Source organism: Phoenix dactylifera, chromosome 3 (genome assembly GCF_051530095.1).
Source record: "Phoenix dactylifera cultivar Ajwa chromosome 3, Ajwa_hap1_PhDact_Kaust_v1.1, whole genome shotgun sequence".
Taxonomy (NCBI): Eukaryota; Viridiplantae; Streptophyta; class Magnoliopsida; order Arecales; family Arecaceae; genus Phoenix; species Phoenix dactylifera.
In genome coordinates, this window is record NC_143192.1 from 37,028,586 (window position 1) to 37,048,292 (window position 19,707).

Here is a 19,707-nt window from a genome sequence, read left to right on the forward strand (position 1 = left end):
ATCCTCCGAAGCATTCCTTTCGGAGCATGAAGAGTCGACCATTAATGCTCCCTTCTCCGATGCGTCTCATCCGGTGGAAGGCGGGAGGTCAATCATCAATATTTTGAGCTTCGGAGCGTCCTTCATAATGATCCGCATTTAGTGAAGCGATTCGAAGTGATTTGTTGAGGCCGCCTTAGGGCTCGTTATATAGCGGATTCCGGACCGTATGATCAATTTAGGTCGCTTGATCGGAGCCGCTGCAGTGGCCTATATAAGGCCTAAAGAAGGGGTCGTAGGATCGTTACTTGACCTTCCTCCTGCCTTGGTCTACCTATCGTTGCCGGAGTGTTGGAATTCTCTTCTGAGCGTTCTTGGGAGTTCTCGACTAGCCTTCGCATCATCCATCGTTTTTCCCTTCCGGGGGTTGTTCCTCTTCTTTGCTCATCCATCTTTTTCGGCGAGTTTTCGGGTAAGCATGTTATCCTTTCTTTCGGTCGCTCGGAGAGTTTTTCGATTTTCTCCTCCTTTTTAGTTTCAGAACCTAGGCAATGGACTCGCCAACGAGGGCATCGATGTTCGATGCAGATCCATCGCAAATTCTGGCTTCCTCTGAGGGGGAAGAAGTCGGAATTGAGGTGGGCCCGAGCTCGTATGGAACCGGCTCGCTCATGACCGACGAGGATCTGGGCTCGGTTCGAGCCCGGTTTTTCATTCTTCCGGAGTTCATTCTTGAACTCCCAGACCTTGGGAGCCGAGTTACCAATCCCTCAAACGGTTGGGTCGGAGTGTATATAGATACACTCCAAGCAGGGCTGAGGTTTCCTCTTCATAGGTTCGTGGGCGAGCTTCTAACGACGTATGGCCCGGTGCCCGCGCAGCTTGCCCCGAACTCATGGAGATTAAACATCGGCTTCCTTGCTTTCTGCCTGGCGCACAACCTCCCTTCCTTGGTGAACGTCTTCAGGAGCTGGTTTATATTAAAAGGCAACCCTATAGATAAGGGGTGGTGGTACTTCTCCCTTCGAGGGGGTCGCAAGTTATTCGGAGGCCTGCCCACTTCCATCCATGGATGGAAGGATAGCTTTTTTTTACATTTCTTCCGAGCGGTCGTGGGGATTTAATCCGACCTGGAGCTTTCCGTTGGCCTCAGTAAATAATAGGCTCCTGCAGTTGTCGCAATCCAAGAAGAAAATCCTAGATAGTTTGCTTGGATTGAAAGAGACTCCTTGGCTTACCGACCTGCTCAACGAGGAGGCTTTGGTGAATCTTGGCCTGAGTCCGGCCTGTCCCGAGGGTAAGAGCAATTTGACTTTTTCTACTTTCCTTTTTACATCGAGGATACTGACAAGACTTTTTGTCTTTAGATATTGCAGGGATGATTTTCGACACCAAGACGCTGGTGGCCATCTGTAACAGGAAGAGGGCCGCCCCCGAAGGGTCCGTCTTAAGGGGAGGCCGAAAAAGGCGAGAGTCGCTTCTGGCCATGAGGTCAGGCAGGGAGGAGTTGTTGCTCCCGCCTTGGCCGGGCCCAGCCGGGGGCCCGTAGGAGAGGCCGAGGGACCCCAGTCGACTACTGGGGGGATCTTCCTGCCCAAGCGCTGGTCGCGCCAACCGACCAAGTCCCAGAGATTGCTGCCGCAACTCAACCTTCCGGGCTAGACTCTAAGCCGAGGTGTGGGCCTGGGACTTCGGTTCCTCCCACATTCTCGGCATGTGCCGAGGCCGTGATTCCCTCCAAGGCTCCAACTTTGGAGGGAATTGAGCCGATGATTCCCCAGTTCAGCGGGGAGTCATTGCGGTGCGTACCTGAGGGCGATTCGGTTCTCGAATCCGAAGAGGCCACCCGCGGACTCGTGCGCAGCATCATACTTCCGTGCGACCGTGCACTGATGGAGGGCGATCTTGGTGACCTTGTTGATCATGTCTATTCGGCGAGCATAATGGTAAGTGATGTTCATTCTTTCATCCCTTTTGTTTTGTGGGCGTTTAACTCTCATTGACACTTCCTTTTCTGTGCCAGTCTCTTCACCTGGTTGACGTGTTGATGTCCCACATGCTCGCCGATCGCGAGGAACTGAAGGTACTCCGATTGAGGACGGAGTGTGCCAAGCTCCAAAGTCAAAATGCTGAAGGCCGGGCGGCGTCTGCTGCGCAATGTCGGCAAAAAGCCAAGGGTCGAGTGGCAGCCGCTGAGCAGCAGCGGCACAAAGCCGAGGAGAAAGCTGCTGCCGCCGAACAACGACTTCGGAAGACCAAGAAGAAGGTACGCGCTTCCGAAGCCGTAAAGGATAAGGTTGCTCAGATCCAAGTCATGGAGGCTAAGCACTCCCGAGCCTGCTCTTTTTCAGCAAGCCATATTGCCGAGCTTGAAGTCGCTCTAGCCCGCCTTAGGAGTGAGGCGGAGAAGCGGAAGCTAAAGATCGGGAAGCTCGAGGGCCGGGTGGAATCGTCCGCCCACGAGGCTGTCGAGAAGTTCCGCCAGTCGGGGGAATATATTGCCAAACTGGCGGAAGGGGCTGCTGCCGTCATGATCCAAGATTTCGACAATTGTCGTTTCCAAGTTCAGCAGCTTTGCCCTGGGGTCAACCTCGGCGGCCTTGAACCGAACACGGACGGGGCCGCTAAGGAAGGAGAGGACGCCGCCAAACTTGCTGGCGAGATCGGGTCGAAGACTGCCTTCATAAGGGTCGATGGGATGGAATCATCAGTCATTCCCGAGGCCGACCCTGGAGTTAATTCCACCGCAGCGGGCGGGGATGGTGCTCCCGAAGTTGCAGCTGAGTTGGAGGCCGCGACTAATATTAGTGCGGAAGTTGTCTACGTCGATTGATTTTTATTTTTACTTTTGTAAGGTTGGCCGTTTAGGCCCTTTGTAACTCTTCCGGCCATGAGGTCGGGCACTCTTGTATTCGGCCTTCGGCCTTTTCTTGCAATAAAGTCCTCCTTTTCTTTTAGCAAGTGTTTTGAGTGCACTCTGTCTCGTGCCTGGATATTAAGATTCAAATTATGTGACCCAAACTAGGGCCCGTTTTGCACAGCAGGAGCTGTGCTTAGTACTTGGAGGAACTTCAAGTTTGGTATACCCCTAGGAACGAGCTTGCAGCTCTTCGTTTAATAGTGTGGGCTGTTCCAACTCTTGCCCGGGAGAGCGAAAGAAGCGATCGCAGATTGTCTCAAGGATAGAAGCCTGTCCAGGGGCTACTGTTAACTCAGGGGCATAGATTAGTTCCACCCGAACGTAGAAATTTGCTCGAAGGGCCGAAGCCACCTCAAGACTTAGAAATCCACCTGAGGGGTCGAAGCCACCTTGGGAATAATAAGTTCGGGGATAGACATCTACTCAAACATAGAAATTTGCTCGAGGGGCTGAAGCCACCTCGAGATTTAGAAACCCGCCCGAGGGGCCAAAGCCACCTCGGAAATAATTAGTTCGGGGATAGACATTCACCCGAACGTATAAATTTGCTCGAGGGGCTGAAGCCACCTCGAGACTTAGAAATCCATCCGAGGGGCCGAAGCCATCTCGAGAACAATAAGTTCGGAGATAAACATCCACCCGAATGTAGAAATTTGTTCGAGGGGCCGAAGCTACCTCGAGACTTAGAAATCCACATGAGGGGCCGAAGCCACATCGGGACTTAGAAATCCATCCGAGGGGCGAAGCCACCTCGGGAATAATAAGTTTGGGGATAGACGTCCACTTGAATGTAGAAATTTGCTCGAGGGACCGAAGCCACCTCGAGACTTAGAAATCCACCAGAGGGGCCAAAGCCACCTCGAAAATAATTAGTTCGGGGATAGACATCCATCCGAATGTAAAAATTTACTCGAAGGGCCGAAAGCCATCTCAAGACTTAGAAATCCACCTGAGGGACCGAAGCCACCTCAGGAATAATTAGTTCGGGGATAGACATCCATCCGAACATAGAAATTTGTTTGAGGGGCTGAAGCCACCTCGAGACTTAGAAATCCATCTGAGGGGCTGAATCCACCTTGGGAATAATTAGTTCGGGGATAGACATCCACCCGAACATAGAATTTTGCTCGAGGGGCCGAAGCCACCTCAAGACTTAGAAATTCGTCCAGGGGGCCGAAGCCACCTCGAAAATAATTACTTCGGAGATAGACATCCATCCGAACGTAGAAATTTGCTCGAGGGGCCGAAGCCATCTCGAGACTTAGAAATTCGTCCGAGGGGCCGAAGCCACCTCGGGAATAATTAGTTAGGGGATAGACATCCATCCGAACGTAGAAATTTGCTCGAGGGGCCAAAGCCACCTCGAAAATAATAAGTTCGGGGATAGACATCCACCCAAACGTAGAAATTTGCTCGAGGGGTCAAAGTCACCTCGAGACTTAGAAATCCATCCGAGGGGCCGAAGCCACCTCGGGAATAATAAGTTCGGAGATAGACATCCACCCGACCGTAGAAATTTGCTCGAGGGGCCGAAGCCACCTCGAGACTTAGAAATCCATCCGAGGGGCCGAAGCCACCTCGGAAATAATTAGTTCGGGGATAGACATCCATCAGAATGTAGAAATTTGCTCAAGGGGCCGAAGCTACCTCGAGACTTAGAAATCCACCCAAGGGGCCGAAGCTACCTCGGAAATAATTAGTTCGGAGATAGACATCCATCCGAACGTAAAAATTTGCTCGAGGGGCCGAAGCTCTCTCGAGACTTAGAAATCCACCCGAGGGGCCGAAGCCACCTCGGGAATAATTAGTTCGGGGGATAGACATCCATCCGAACGTAAAAAATTGCTCGAGGGGCTGAAGCCACCTCGAAACTTAGAAATCCACTTAAGGGACCGAAGCCACCTTAGAAATAATTAGTTCAAGAATAGACATCCACCCGAACATCTTGTGGCTCCTCATGTCATATGATTCGCGCTGCCGGGATGTTGAATGTGCGCCGAGCCTCCTAAGATTCTTTAGAGACATCTCAAAAGAATTTCAGAAGATAACTTCATTAGGTTACGGCCTAAGGGAGAAAGCCCTGACTTGAAGGGGGCCAAGGTCCTCCCTTGGAGGTGTAATTTACAACCATGGTCATCAGCCTCAGGCAGGTGAGCGTGGCGTCTCCCTGGCCCCTTTGGGCCAGGGCGGCATCAACGTGAGGTTCATAGGTGGAGCGTTAGTAATGTCTGCACTAGGGCGTCCATCATCGGGTCCGTCGGATGGTCCCGAAGTCCGCCCCTTAGGTTTCGCTCTGCTGGTTGGCCTGCCGATGAATCGGCTTAGATGGCCCTGGCGAACGATCACTTCGATCCTATCACGGAGCTGATAGAAATCCTCCATGTCATGGCCGTGGTCTCGGTGGAAGCGGCAGTACTTGCCCGCGTGCTTCCGTGATTTGGACGGTCGCATCTTCGGAGGAGATTGGAGGTAGCCGCAGCCCTCGATTACCGTGAGGATTTGGGCTCGAGAGGACGTAAGAGGAGTATACTCCTCAAAACTTCGGTGGAAGAGGTGATCTTTGGGGGGACCGGCTTCTCGATCGATAACACTCCTCGCGGAGTTCCGTGATCTGATCCCAAAGCATTTGGATTTGCCGCCCCGCTTCCTCGACCTTCTTGTCGAGTTCGGTGATTGATGGAGCTCCAGCTGGATGAGGAGTTTGGATAACCACGGCCAGGGTTTGGACTTACTGGGCGAGCAAATAGAACTATCCTGGCTGGATTTAAGAGGTTTGGTTCGCAGGGACAGGTGATGCAGGAGGTGGACCTTGGAGAGAGCAGTCGGGCATTGATTCCCGGTTGCTCGATGCATTTGGGGCCCCTTGGCTCATTATCCTCGCGATCACAACTCAGGCCCTTCCTCTAGCGCCAAATATGTTATGGTTCAAATCTGGCCCGAGGGTGATCACGCTAGTTGAGCCGAGGGAGCCGCCAGTGTGGAGAGAGGAAGATGGAAACCACCTCCTGTGTGACAGTCATGGACCTGCACAAAGCCTCACCGATTTTTCCGGTGAGGGTCCTCCGACGATCAAGTTAGAGCAGATAAATTTTGGACCAGCCCAAAGAGAGTCCCCTAGGAATTACCTGACCGAGCTATTTATAGCCTCGGTGGAGTGGCCCGGGTGTCGGAGGTACTGTCAGTCCCCATCATGAGGGGGTATGGCTCTGAACCGGATGGCATGCAGCCTAGATGGGCAGGTGACGTGTGGTACAACCCATTCTTAAGGACGGTAGGGTGTTGACAGTCAAAGTAGGGCATGGCCGGAGTAGTTACGGTGCCGTCTGACTGCTGCTGGCCGGTTATGGAGGCATGATGCGGTAGTGTGGTGGAGTTCGGCTGCGTAGGTAGGCATGGGCCTGCACATAGATGAGATTATTGGCGAGGCCGAGCTCGTTAAGTAGTCACATCATGCGTTTAGTGAGGCCGACCTGCTGTAGGTTGGGAGGGCTCGGTTTTCTGGGTTTTGAGGTGTACTCAAGGGAGCGCTCGGAGCCTGAGGGTCGGAGCGTACGCTGTGCATTGATGGGGTCGACATCTCGAACTTTGTTAGGACGGCTCGGCATTTATCGGGAGGCACCCCGAGCTCGATCGGGGGAGTCGGCGAATGTCTAGAGTTGGTGGAGTTCCGAGGATGAGCTGGCTCTGGGCCGAAGTGAATGTTTAGTGATTCGTCATTGGTATTTACTGGGCCGAAACTGGGTGGCCTTTTAGTTGTGGGCTGGATGATCCATTTTTTCCTCTATCAATCCCTAAACCCTAAACCATAAACCATAAATCATAAACCCTAAGACCCCAAACCCCAAACCCCACTCTCAAAACACCAAACCCAAAATACTAGACCCCAAACCATAAATCCTAAAACCCCAAACCCTAAATCCTAAAATCATAAATCCTAAACCCTAAATCTCTAAACCCTAAACCAATAATCCTAAACCCTAAATCTTAAACAGAAATCCAAAACCCCCAGACCCCTAAACCCTAAACCCTAACCCCTAAACTCTAAACCCTAAACCCTAAAAACCTAAACTCCTAAACCCCTAAACCCAAAATCTCTAAATCCTAAAAGCTGAACCCGAAACCCTAACCTCTAAATCCTAAACCACCGTAAACCCTAAACCCTAAATCATAAACCCTAAAACCCCAAACCCCAATCTCAAAACACCAAACCCAAAATACTAAACCCCAAACCATAAACCCTAAAACCCTAAACCCCAAACCTCAAACCCTCAATTGTAAAATCATAAATCCTAATCTTAAATCGTAAATCCTAAACCAATAATCCTAAACCCCAAACCCTAAATCCTAAACTCTAAACCCTAAAACCCTAAACCCTAAAACCCTAAACCGTAAACCATAAATCCTAAACTCCAAACCCTTAAACCCTAAACCCCAAAACCCTAAACCGTAAACCATAAATCTTAAACTCCAAACCCCTAAACCCTAAACCCCAAACCTCTAAACATTAATCCCTAGACCCTAAAACTCTAAACTCCTAAATTCCTAAATCTCTAAAATCCTAAACCCTAAAACCCTAACCCCTAAACCCTAAACTCCAAACCCTAAAACCCTAACCTCTAAACCCTAAACCCTAAATCCTAAACCAACAAACGAACACATACCATGTAGAGCCTATCAATTTAGTTGTGTGGTATACCATATGCGTTCCCTTCAATCAGGGGATGATGATCCTTTGTACTCGATATATCATGTTGTGATCTGAACGAGATATTGCATTCCCACCAACACTATAAATAAGAAGCAAAATATTCTATTACAAAATCTAGTTTCTCCATAAATATTATGGGCAATGAAATTAGATGTCAGTCAAGATTAGTGGCTAAATATACTTTACAATGACCAAGGTACTCCATATCTTGGCTGATATGAAACTAGATATATTAAAACATAAATTGTAATAGCAAATATGGTTTCGTTCATTGTTAATAAAAAGAATGCTGCAGCCTGCAATAAACTAAAGTATTTGTTAATCTTAATCAAGACACAGGGTTAAGGAAATTTTAGAATTATCAAGACTTTACATATGATGACAGAGATATTTGTCAATCATTCATATTTTTTATGAAGTGAAGTTGATTGGTTCACCTGTCTTTAATTTTACCGAAAAATAATGACTTAATGATAGAGATATTAAGATAACGGCTTATATAGAAAGACAAAATTGACCGCCGCTCCCACACATTGATGTTAGTGTTCAGTGATGTATTAGCCTATTGTCAGATAGTGGAAAATGAAAATTAAAAAAAAAACTATAATATACTAAATAATTTCTCAAATATATTACTTTACATCAAGGTAATCTGAGCAAAGGTTTTACATATCTTATGAATGAGTATACCTAATAACAATAGCCGCTTGGCTCCACTTCAAGTAATTTGGTTGAAATTCAGAGGCAAAAAAGCTTGTAATTATATTTTTGGGCAAGTTATCCACTTCTGAGATAAATTTCTAGTGGCGCCTCCCAAGATACAGGAATGCCACAAGCAGACGTATCTACTAGATCTGCTGAATCTTGGTGAGCTTAAGCTTAGTGCAACCATAGGAAGGAAGAGATATAACTATAGAAAGAAAAGAAATCATACCCTACACTGCATGCACCATATGGCTATGCACGCCGCCAATCACAACCACTCGTTTTTATGGGCTACTTCATTCATCGAGTGCTCATCTCGCTGCACTGCTACAGAAACGAATGACTGTGATTATCAGCGTGCCCGACTATGTGGTGCACGTGGTGTAGGATATAATTTCTCATAGAAAAAAGGTCTTCTAATGGAGCCATAGTCACAATGATGCCTTTGTCTTCCAAAAAGATGATAATCCTCCAATGGCATCTTCCCTTACTGAATGGGAGGCAACTTTGAATCCCAGCAGGCATATAGACGGCTTTAACCACATGATTAATATGTCATGGATCAGTGCATGTTTGAAGCAATGGCTCATTAGCATGGGTCAATTTAGTTCAAGTTGGCATAGGTTAGTGTGGTTTAACATGTTTCAAGAGTGCAATTTAGTCCTGATACAAAATGCATAAACAGCTTTGAGATTCGTACATGGCAGATTATGCCGATCGCTTGTTGGTGGAGCAACAAGGATCATCTGTTTTGTGCAATCTATGGATGTTACCATGTTCAAGTGAAAACTCTGGTTTCCATTTCATGGTAAACCTAAACCATATACTACAACAGAAACTTTGATGTTGCTCTTGTCGTGGTTCAGGTGTAGCTTAGTATCTATTTCATCTAAAAGACTAATCCACCACCACCACCACTCGTAGGTACTAGTATGATAGTTTTGTAGTCTCTCATAATCATGCTCTTCCCATCAAAGCAACAAATATAAAAGCAATTAAAATAAAAGGCAAGTTTTTAGACTTTACTAGAGCTTTTGGAAATAATATTTCTACATAGTTTTATGAACTAGTAATTGGGACGACATGTCATGCACGCCTATAAGATAAATTAATGAAATGCTCTTGTTCATGACTAAGATATAAATGTATATCTTTTTGAATATCAATTATTCATAATTTGTCTCTATTAAATAGTCAACAACAAATAATTCAAGCACCAATATTACCTTTTTTTTTTTTTTTTTGCTCGTACGATGATGATAGAAAAGTCGTGGAAAAGGACACATACAAAGATTATTTTTTTATATATGAATCAAATGATTGATTTGTTGGCAAAAAGATGGTCGATAAAATGAATGCAAGAGATATTTTATTAGATTTGTATCCTAACTAACACAATAAAAATATAAATGATTATAATTTAATAAATATTTAATAATAAATAAAATATATTTTTGTCATAGATGTATATATATTTTTAATTTTTCATCACCTTTTTTGCTTATAGAAACATGATAAAAAAATATTTTTTAAAAATTTGGGATCAAAAAAAGGAAAGCAGACAAAAAATAATTCTTTGTATACAAAAAAGATGATTGATTTGTGGGCCGATGTTAATATATATAATATGCGAATGTGAGATAAATTTTACTAGAATAATTTACTGACTAACTCCATGAAAAATATTTTTAGAATAAATAATTAAAAATTTAATAATCATTTAACAATAAATGGAAAATATTTTTTATAATAGAAGAAATATATATATATTTTTATATGGTATCTTAAAATTTAAAAATAATTTTTTACTTTAATTTAATGAACGTAGAGCAAAGAGATCAAGAGTAAAAGGGTAGGATATGTTGAGCGGCCATGGATGAAGGATTTTGACTGGGGGTGTAGGGGGTACGTACGCTCACATGGCCGCGAGTGGGACAGCGCTAACGCTGAAGGTCGACGAATGGAGACAAGGAGAGCGAGATAAGCTCTTGCGCTCGCATGACCCCACTCGGCAATGTTACGTGCAGAACAGCTCTGTAGCTCACAGTCTCTTTTTATGGCAGCTGATTAGAGCGAGGCTCCCTGGCCTCGAAGGTGAGTCGGCGACTACCGTCTTCCTCCCTCTTTTCCGTGAACATATGTTCCATAACTAAATGCCAAAGATTTTGGATCATTGCCTCTCATTTTTTTCTTCCACTTGGAGAGGTTTAGGGGTCGTTTCGCAGGGATGCGGACATCAGTGCTGCAACAAACTGATTGCTGTGCTTTGATTTACTTGGGGACATTTTAGTTCCCTTGAGGGATCTTGAGCGTGTACACGACCCAAAGAAGTGGATAAAATTCGATGGTTTCGAGTTTCTGGATTCTGGGATTTGTTATAAAAGGGGGGTTGTGTTCTTTGATTGGAGATGATGCTCATGTGAGCTTTTCTTGTTGGTTAAGGTTCTTATGCCTCTGTATGGCATTTCTCTTTATGTTGCAGTATTAATTTTTAGTTTTTTAGTTTTTATTTTTATTTTTTAGTGGATTCTCCCTCTCTCTCTCTCTCTCTCTCTCTCTCTCTCTCTCTTTTTCTTCAATTGATGGGGTTCTGGCTTCTCTGTTTTGCAGGAGGATGGAAATGGAAGCAGCCACTGGAGCTTTTCTCGATCTTTGAGCCTTTTCTTTTAATAGTTCTCTACTTGTCATCACCTTCTCTTTTCTTTTTTTGAGCCACTGGTGGTAATGGTCTCGAGAATAACGGTGGAGGGGCGCGGAGGTTTCCAGTCATTTTGTTTTCCTTAGACTTCCATTTTCAGAAAACTACGATTTTTTTGATCAAAGATTTTGCTGTGATTTTAAGTTTCCCCACTTTGTTAAGGTCTTGGAAGCACTTGGTCTTCTGTCACAGCTTAGTTAGAGGGTGTACTGGAGTGGTTGTGTTTTTCAGCATCGTAGGATATCGAATGCAAAAGATTAGCTTGCTAGAAGTTACAGAAATTGCTCTCACTCTGTTGCTTTAGATCCGGAGGAGGTTAACCTTCTAAAATCATAAAAATGGCCATGGCAGGTCCGGTAAAAGTAGTCTTAGGCTCTGTTGCCTTTGGGATTTTCTGGATCTTGGCTGTTTTCCCTGCAGTTCCCTTTCTACCAATTGGGAGAACTGCAGGCTCTCTCCTTGGTGCGATGCTCATGGTCATCTTCCGAGTCATATCACCTGATGAAGCCTACGATGCGATCGATCTTCCAATTCTTGGCCTCCTCTTTGGAACCATGGTCGTCAGTGTCTTTCTTGAAAGAGCTGACATGTTTAAGTATCTGGGTAAATTGCTCTCATGGAAGAGTAGAGGTGGTAAAGACTTACTCTTTCGAATTTGTCTCATCTCTGCCATAGCAAGTGCTCTATTTACGAATGATACCTGTTGTGTCGTCCTTACCGAGTTCATCCTAAAGATTGCTAGACAGAACAATCTACCACCACAACCTTTTCTTCTAGCCCTTGCTTCTAGTTCAAACATTGGATCTGCTGCAACTCCGATTGGTAACCCACAAAATCTAGTCATAGCTGTTCAAAGTGGAATCTCCTTTGAACGGTTCTTGTGGGGAATTCTTCCAGCTATGATTGTTGGAATTCTTGTGAATGCCTCCATCCTCCTAGTCTACTTTTGGAAGTTATTATCAATAGAGAAGGATGAAGAAGTGGTATCAACAGCAGGAGATGTTGTGGCGGAAGATGATGTGACTTTGCACCGGTTTTCACCGGCGACAATGTCGCATGTTACTTCTGTGAATTCTCAGGAGTTTGGTTCAGCAATTGATGCTGTTGTGCTGAATGGGGACTTTGGGCGCACTGATAGTCAACGAAGTAGGACCAATAGCATTGATATCGACATACAAACTGCCTCAAGTGGTGGAATTGAGTCCATGAGGGCCTCAAATGCATCAAGGGAAGTGGCAGAGGGTGCTGCAATTTCTCTGAGAAGAGATCAAGCTGTGTCCTCAAGGAGGATTCTGAGAGGTACTAGCAATTTGAGAAATATTCCGAGAGAAAATGCTTCAGTCCAAGCTTCAGATGAGAAGGAGGGTTCAATTGAGAGGTGGAAGAGGCTATGGTGGAAGACATGTGTCTATCTTGTGACTATGGGAATGCTAGTTGCTCTTTTAATGGGACTTAACATGTCCTGGAGTGCAATTACTGCTGCTCTTGCTCTTGTGGTGCTCGATTTCAAGGATGCACGCCCGTGCCTGGAGAAGGTAATTTATACATTTACATGTTTTAATCTTCTGCAACAAAAATTGTCGTGTGAAAAATTAATATGATGAATGCAATTGCTGTCATTGCGGCATGCTCTGCTTTATGAACATGAATCTAACTTTCTCGAAGTTGAAAGTTTTCATCAACTATTGTTGTTACTTTTCCCCATGTATGGCTCTTTTCTGAACTGATTTTCTGTTCCTTTCGCAAGAAGCAGGTTTCATACTCCTTATTGATTTTCTTTTGTGGGATGTTCATAACCGTTGATGGATTTAACAAGACTGGAATACCAAGTGCTTTATGGGAACTTGTTGAACCACATGCACGTATTGATAGTGCTGGTGGTGTTGCACTGCTCTCTCTGGTGATTCTCGTCCTCTCAAATGTTGCCTCCAATGTGCCCACTGGTAAGTCCTCCTAGGCAAGGGTTTTTGATGATCAAAAAGTTTTACTTAGTAACAGCGATCAACTTCTTGGTGTTTGTGAACAGCTTTTTGATTGCATGTTGCTTTTCAGTAACATATGTATAACTTGCATGTGTTCCCCTAATTTTGTTATTATCTGCTGGAAGTCAGATGCATAACATCATTTAGAGCATATCTTTCAACACGAAGTAATATCAAACAAGTCCAACCACAAGTATGTTGCAATTTTTTTCTTTTAGGGAAATAAGTATGTTGCAATTTGAAACAGGATTTTTCCATGTTTGGAATTGGCAATGAGGTGTTTAGTCCTTGTAAACTGTCATAATTGTATTCAATAAAGGTGCTTGCTTTGGGACAATACTAAAAGCATCAGGGAAAGGGTTTGAGGGCTGGAGGACAGTAGTGACTGCCCATGGGGAATATTCTGCTCATCATAACAAATTTTTCAGTACAATCAAAAGCTTAATTTTTCTTTACAATCAAAAGCTTAATTCTTCTTTCATTGAGTTATCCAGAGTTGCCTTTCATAATTTTCATGTGTTTTCCTTGTTTTTTCTTTGTTTTCCATTCTATGTCTTAATTCTTCCTTGGTGAGGCAATGAGGGAGCAAAAATACAAGGTAGGGCGGCATGCTGAATAATAAATTTTTAAGTCAATATTTTGGATTTTGGGGGGGGGGGGGGGGGGGGGGGGTGTTGGATATTATATGGACTTAGTAGTACAGAATGTGTGATTACTAAGATAGCAAGCTATTTCAAACCTTCAAGTTTAAACGGTAGGAGAAGAAGAAAAGTGGGGAATCTGGAATTTTCAGAGGCAGTTAGGTTTTGTTAAATGACTTGAAAGTGTGGATGTGCAGTAGCTCCAAATTGTGGATGGATGAAGCTCAACCCTTGAAAAACTTCTCAAAATTTCTACCAAGAAATGAGAGAAGTATTAAATGAGAAACACTGCATGCATGTTGAAATCTTCCTTTGATGGAAGTTTTTTACAAGGTTATGGATTTTAAATTTTCTAGTAGCTTATAGAAAATATCAGAAAGATTATCATTTAGTAAAGATCATGTGCATGTATTGTAAAGATCAAGGATGTTAACTCATGAGGGGCTTTTCTAGGTAGTAGTCATGTTTCAGGCTGCATCCTTAGTACTGGTGAGACCATGAAATCATCAATTTGAGAAGGAAAAGTGCAGACACAATTGATGTTATACACCTTTGTCATTTGCTATTTAGAAAAGGGAAATTGAGAGATTGTCATTTCTAATTTTAGTCAAAACAAGGCAGTAAAAAATCAATCATTCCTTGCTTATATGGACAATCAGCATGATTAAGTCAATGTTTATGGTGGCATATGATTCTAGGCAATTTTGACTTCTAATGCTTGTTTTATTTCTAGAAAATAAGTTCGAAGCTAGTGCTTAGATGAGATTTGGAAGTTCGAAAATGTTTCACACTTAAAAAAAGATGTGAGGGTTCATTATACTATAATGTAACAGAGCATGATCGGTGGTTTAGAGACTAATAGTAACTAGTATTTTCTATTTTTTTCATGCTCCATTTGTTTACTTCAAAGGATTCATGGTTAACAAGACATGACATGGACATAGGTATGGAATATGGGTATGATTTTGGAAGAAGAAAGTTTAAATAATTATTGTTAAGGCTTGACATACATCATTGATGCGGTTCCTAATAGCTTATGCTTTTTTTGGCCCGGTGCTTATCTAACGTCAACTTAGAGCCAAAAGTCATGAGTTCAAATCCCCTCTTAAGTTGTATTTTTCTTTAATTAACTTTTTGGTTTTGCTGAGTTGTTGTCTTGGCTTGCTTCTGGTTGTTATCTGAGTTGGTCTTGATTAGTTCACTATCTTGAGTTGTTCTTAAGATCTGACAAATATTGTAGATCCCTTTCCTGGATATTTAAACTTTTGAGTTCTAGTGGTTAGTTAATATGGTATAAGAACTGAAGGTCAAGGGTTGAAATCTCCCTTTAGGCCATTTTTCTATAAATCACCTGTTTGTTATCTGGAATCTTTTCTTCTGTTGACTCCTAGTCTCCTTCCCATTATTATCTTGAGTTGTTCTTCATTCATTTGTTATCTTGAGATGTTGTTAAGGGAAAACTGATACACATTTGGACCCCTTACCTAATAAGTTAAGCTTTTGGAGTCTAGTGGTTAGTTTGGTGTTAAACAATATGATATTTTGACATTTTTGGGGTTATGTCTTGTTTCTTTGTTGAGGGGTGAAAAGACTAAATAATGAATTGCCGATTTCAGCATAGACTAATGAGTCTGACTCTTTGGAAAAGAGGAGGTTAAGGAGTTAGTTGTCGACTTAGATATGATGTCGTGGGGTGTAGTGGGGCCCCATAGATAAAATAGAAGTAAATTGGATAGATTTCACTTTTGGACTCTGTCAGTGCTTTTAGTGGGAGCTAAACAAAGGAAGAGGTGAACAAAAGAAGATGAGAGAGAAAGAGAAGGTAGTGAGAAGAAAGAGAGAGAATGTGTAATGACCCAGGACCTCACCCAAGAAGGTTCTCCAGTACTTGTTAATTGGGACCCTTGACCTTGCTTGAGTACTCATGACCTCTCTGATGCACATCCATTATGAGACTAAACATGTCTAAACGGGTCCTAACATACTTTTCCCCATTTAAGTCTAGTTATCCTTCCTAGGAGATGGTCTAATCAAAAACAAAAACACTACTGCTGGCTCGTGGGCAGCCCTAAAGGGCCCGTATGATAGTGTCTCCTAGTCACATTTGGGTTGTGGGCTAGTATCCACTCAGATACTATTCGTCATGACCTAGGAATTTACCCAAAAAGGCTAGCCAAAAGTTGTTAATTGGGTCCAATATACTCATCTCCACCTTGTTTTATTTTATCCTCATGCTAATCTAGTATTTTGTTTCGATCGCCTTTGAACACCTCCTTAAGGGACCTCCACTAAACATAATTCCTGTCAATGCCATCCAAGTGAGCCCTTGGATTTTCTGTCTTCTCCATCTGAACATGCTTCAAGTCCTCGTGTGTTATGAATTGCCTCACTAGCATGACAGAGATGAATGATGTACATTGCCGTAAACTTTCGTTCTTTGTAATACTATCCTATCATAGTTGCTGTTTTATTCCATGTAAATCCTGTTGTACTAATGCACCTTTCAACAATCACTGGAAGAAAGTGTAGTTTTGTGTGCTATTGAACTTCTCCACCTTGAATCTAGGAAACACTGTTTTTGCAGCCATCTTGTCAACTCTAAGAATTTTTAGCTTTGAACTAAGCCATTTTGAATTTCTTAAAAGAATTAAGCCAATTTGACTATGTCCAATGAAATCAAGTCTGGATGAGTGTTCTTTTTTCCCCATTTCTTTCTTGGAAGAAAAGGGCCATTCTAAAGAAGCTAAGCTCAAATAGTTTTGGCCGTTTGGGTCATTAGTCGACTGTGTATGACTAGATGGTTTATATGCATCCAGGTCAAATCTTTTGATTCATACCAAATTATATTACAGCACGAATTGGACTGCAGTAACAGCCAATACATGATTCATGGCTTTTGTATCATACAGCATGGGCTGATGCTAATTTGTGCCATATAGCATGGTAGTATAGGAAGTCTACCTCCTTGCTTCAAGAAGCACATTGTGACAGGATATGGTTTTAGATAGGAGTGAATGAAGAGTTTAGAGTTCAGATCCACAAAACCAACTCCCATGGAGGGTTACAATTCACAAAACTACACCCAAATAGATGTAAGTTGGATTGCTGGTCATAGTTATGAAGTGCTTTTGGCATCTAATTATGAAGGCACTGAAAAGGTAGTGATTTCATGATCTGTCATACAATGTTAGGTAGCAACTGTCGAAGCTATAGATTTTCTTTCTGGTATACATTGTAGATTTTTTTTTTTTTTTTTTGGTATGTGAACTAGCTCTTTGCAGCAGGCCACTACAGCAAATCAGCACAGTCACATGTTAGCCATTTGGGGTAACTTGGTTAGAGGTAAATATTTGGAGTTTTGAAAAAATATGGCAAATTTGTCAAAAGTTTGGATACACAAAATCATGAATAAAATAATCAAATTAAAAATATAAGCCTTCTAAAATATTTGATTTACTTGTTTACTTGAAAACGAATATATGAAAGTGAAAACTTTGGAATATGCTTCATCACTTGACTCTGTGACAGGTTTTGCAACACTTTGTACACATGCATTTTGCAAAGCAGTTGTTGTTTAAACTTCTCAAATTTTTATATGGTTCTAACATCCAATTATTCTTTCCCATCTTTTTCCATTTCCTTCCAAGCTAAGTAAGTTCTCCAGAACTAGCCTATTTGAAATTTCGCCTATTTGAAGCATTGGGATGAATGTGTCATAAGAAATTAAAAGTATCATTAGTTTGTAATACAAAGATTTCATAAATTAAAAACTCATGAATAAATCATATAATTTGTTATATTTCTAGACTGATTCATGCATGGACTGCATGGACTATGATTCAAAGAATCATTTTTACGGAGAGAAACCAAGGTTAATTGAAGAAGTTTTCAATAATTCAGAGATTAAATGCATATAGAAATTTACTATCTATGCATGGATTTTAATAAGGTTTTCTGCTTGTTCCAGTGCTCCTTCTCGGAGCGAGGGTGGCGGCATCAGCAGCAATTATCTCTCCTAGTGAGGAAACCAGGGCTTGGCTTATACTTGCATGGGTTAGCACAGTGGCTGGAAACCTCTCTTTGTTGGGCTCTGCTGCGAATCTTATTGTCTGCGAACAGGCTAGACGGGCTCAGTTTTTTGGCTACAACCTCTCTTTCTTCAGCCACCTGCGCTTTGGGATTCCATCAACCCTCATTGTCACCACAGTTGGCTTGCTCATCATCATGAGTTACTGAATAGTCCGATGGAGAGCCATTCAGAAAACAACCTTTTGTGCTGTAACATAGAGTTACATATGATCGGCACAAATAGCTTAGCTTTTATCCATTATCATTGTTACATTGCCACAGAGTGAATAATGGGGAAGCCTATTGTAGTAGAGTTGCTCAATTTCTTTCAATGACTAGCCATCACTGTCTCTGAAGTGTACAAGTCAATAATGGAGAAATAAGTCTTATCAACTGGTGATTTCTTTAATGTGTGCAATAAAAGAGTTTGGATAGGCTCAATGGAATTAATTATTTCACAACTTCTTTGGTGATCATTCAGCTCAAACAAGTCGTGAGTTCTCTAAGTCTACAGGGAGGGAGCCAACAATTTACTCCAGTTTTCCTACACTAGAAAACAGATATTGGTGATGGAGCTTCAGAGATGAAGAAGAATGTAAATCTGCAATAAGTGTAGAGGAAGGAGCATAGAGTATAGGGGGTCTATGTTTTCAAGGTATATTAATCCTGATAGAAGGAAAATGTAGAGAAGGAAAAGAGACTGTTGCACAGGAACAGTTTGGCTAAGAGCTAATAATCTAAGGACTGTCTAATAAGTTTCATCCATAGCATCTCTGTGCACACAAGGTCCGGTATGTGCGATAGCCAAGTTTATAAGTTCACAGGGGAGCTCCTTGCTTGAAGTGCCAACTGGTTGATTAGTTTGCATGAGTTCGGAGTAAGACTGAAGTCTTTGGGATATCTTCAACCAAATTAAAAAAATAGAAGCAGCAAAAGCCGCTGCTTCGAAGAAGATTAGGTCAATAGCTTTAAAGTTGCTAACGGGCACCTCAAATACTTCAAGGAACATTGATGAAACGAGCACCTAGTTGTCCATCATGCCTATTAAAGGCAGCATCAATCCGACCTTAAGAAAGAACTGATGAAGGGGCACCAACTGGTGGAAAATAAAGGTGGTGCAAGAAACTTCAACGCCATGCTATCTCTTTTAGTGGTTGAAATTCGTCAAACATGATTATGAATGTCCTGGGGTAACACTAGTTGAGTACTCAAACTCAATTTACATGGACTAGCATTATTTACATCCAAGCTTAGTGGCAGTTTCCATCAATCCAGAGTTGGGTTAAAAGATGTCTTCCCAACTTGAATACCTAGTAAGAAGGTCTTGGCAATCTTGGGAATCGTTGTGAGAGCTAACGAGAGCAGAAGTGGGGGTTATTCCACGACAAGCTCTTTGGTGTGGGATCCTTTAGTTCTATTTTTGCAGCTTGGGAATGCTGAATTACATTACGGGCATATTTGGTTGGAGGAGCTACATTTCCATCCCTATTTTGAGGGGAAATGGAAATATCTTAATTCTCCAAAATCTAATCCTGCCTATCTTCTCAGTATTCAAATTTTGTGTCGCTAAGTCTATTTTAAAAAAAATAATTTTTCAAAAATATCCCTCTGTTTAGTTGATTTTTCAAAAATTTACCTTAGAACATTTCGATTCTAATTCCAATCATGAACTAAATGCATCAAGGAATATCACTATTTCGATATCTGTTCCAATATATTTTGATTTTAGTTCTGATTCTGATTTCCATTGCGAACCAAACAGACTTTAGACGTGGATGGCCCATGTTGTTTTACAATATCCCAAGATTCCTTCTAAGGAGTAAGAATTCCTATGATCCATGGGGACTAGAAGAGGCAAAGCACCTATCAAGGGGAGGGTTCTTCTCAACTCATTGCTTTTGGACCTCTAGGCCACCCAAACTTATTGGAAGATGTAAAAACATAAAGAAAATATGCAGCAATTTATGGAATGTAAGCATGCCCAATTAGCACAATTTTGAAATTAT

At 42.5% G+C, this 19,707-nt stretch overlaps 1 protein-coding gene across 8 annotated transcripts; it reads left to right on the top strand.

The window, feature by feature from the left end:
- The first annotated feature begins 10,173 nt into the window (after nucleotides 1–10,173).
- LOC103721631 (silicon efflux transporter LSI2-like) lies at nucleotides 10,174–18,094 on the top strand. Of its 8 annotated transcripts, none has more exons than XM_088718211.2 (4): nucleotides 10,174–10,406; nucleotides 10,923–12,545; nucleotides 12,764–12,953; nucleotides 17,601–18,094. In XM_088718211.2, the coding sequence occupies exons 2-4, from the start codon at nucleotides 11,349–11,351 to the stop codon at nucleotides 17,867–17,869; spliced, it is 1,656 nt and encodes a 551-aa protein (XP_088574337.1). In that variant the 5' UTR covers nucleotides 10,174–10,406; nucleotides 10,923–11,348; the 3' UTR covers nucleotides 17,870–18,094. The 8 variants fall into 8 exon arrangements, with proteins under 8 accessions (XP_088574337.1, XP_088574333.1, XP_088574334.1 ...); XM_088718207.2 differs by having other exon boundaries at nucleotides 10,205–10,406; nucleotides 12,758–12,953; XM_088718208.2 differs by having other exon boundaries at nucleotides 10,326–10,731.
- The last annotated feature ends 1,613 nt before the right edge of the window (nucleotides 18,095–19,707 follow it).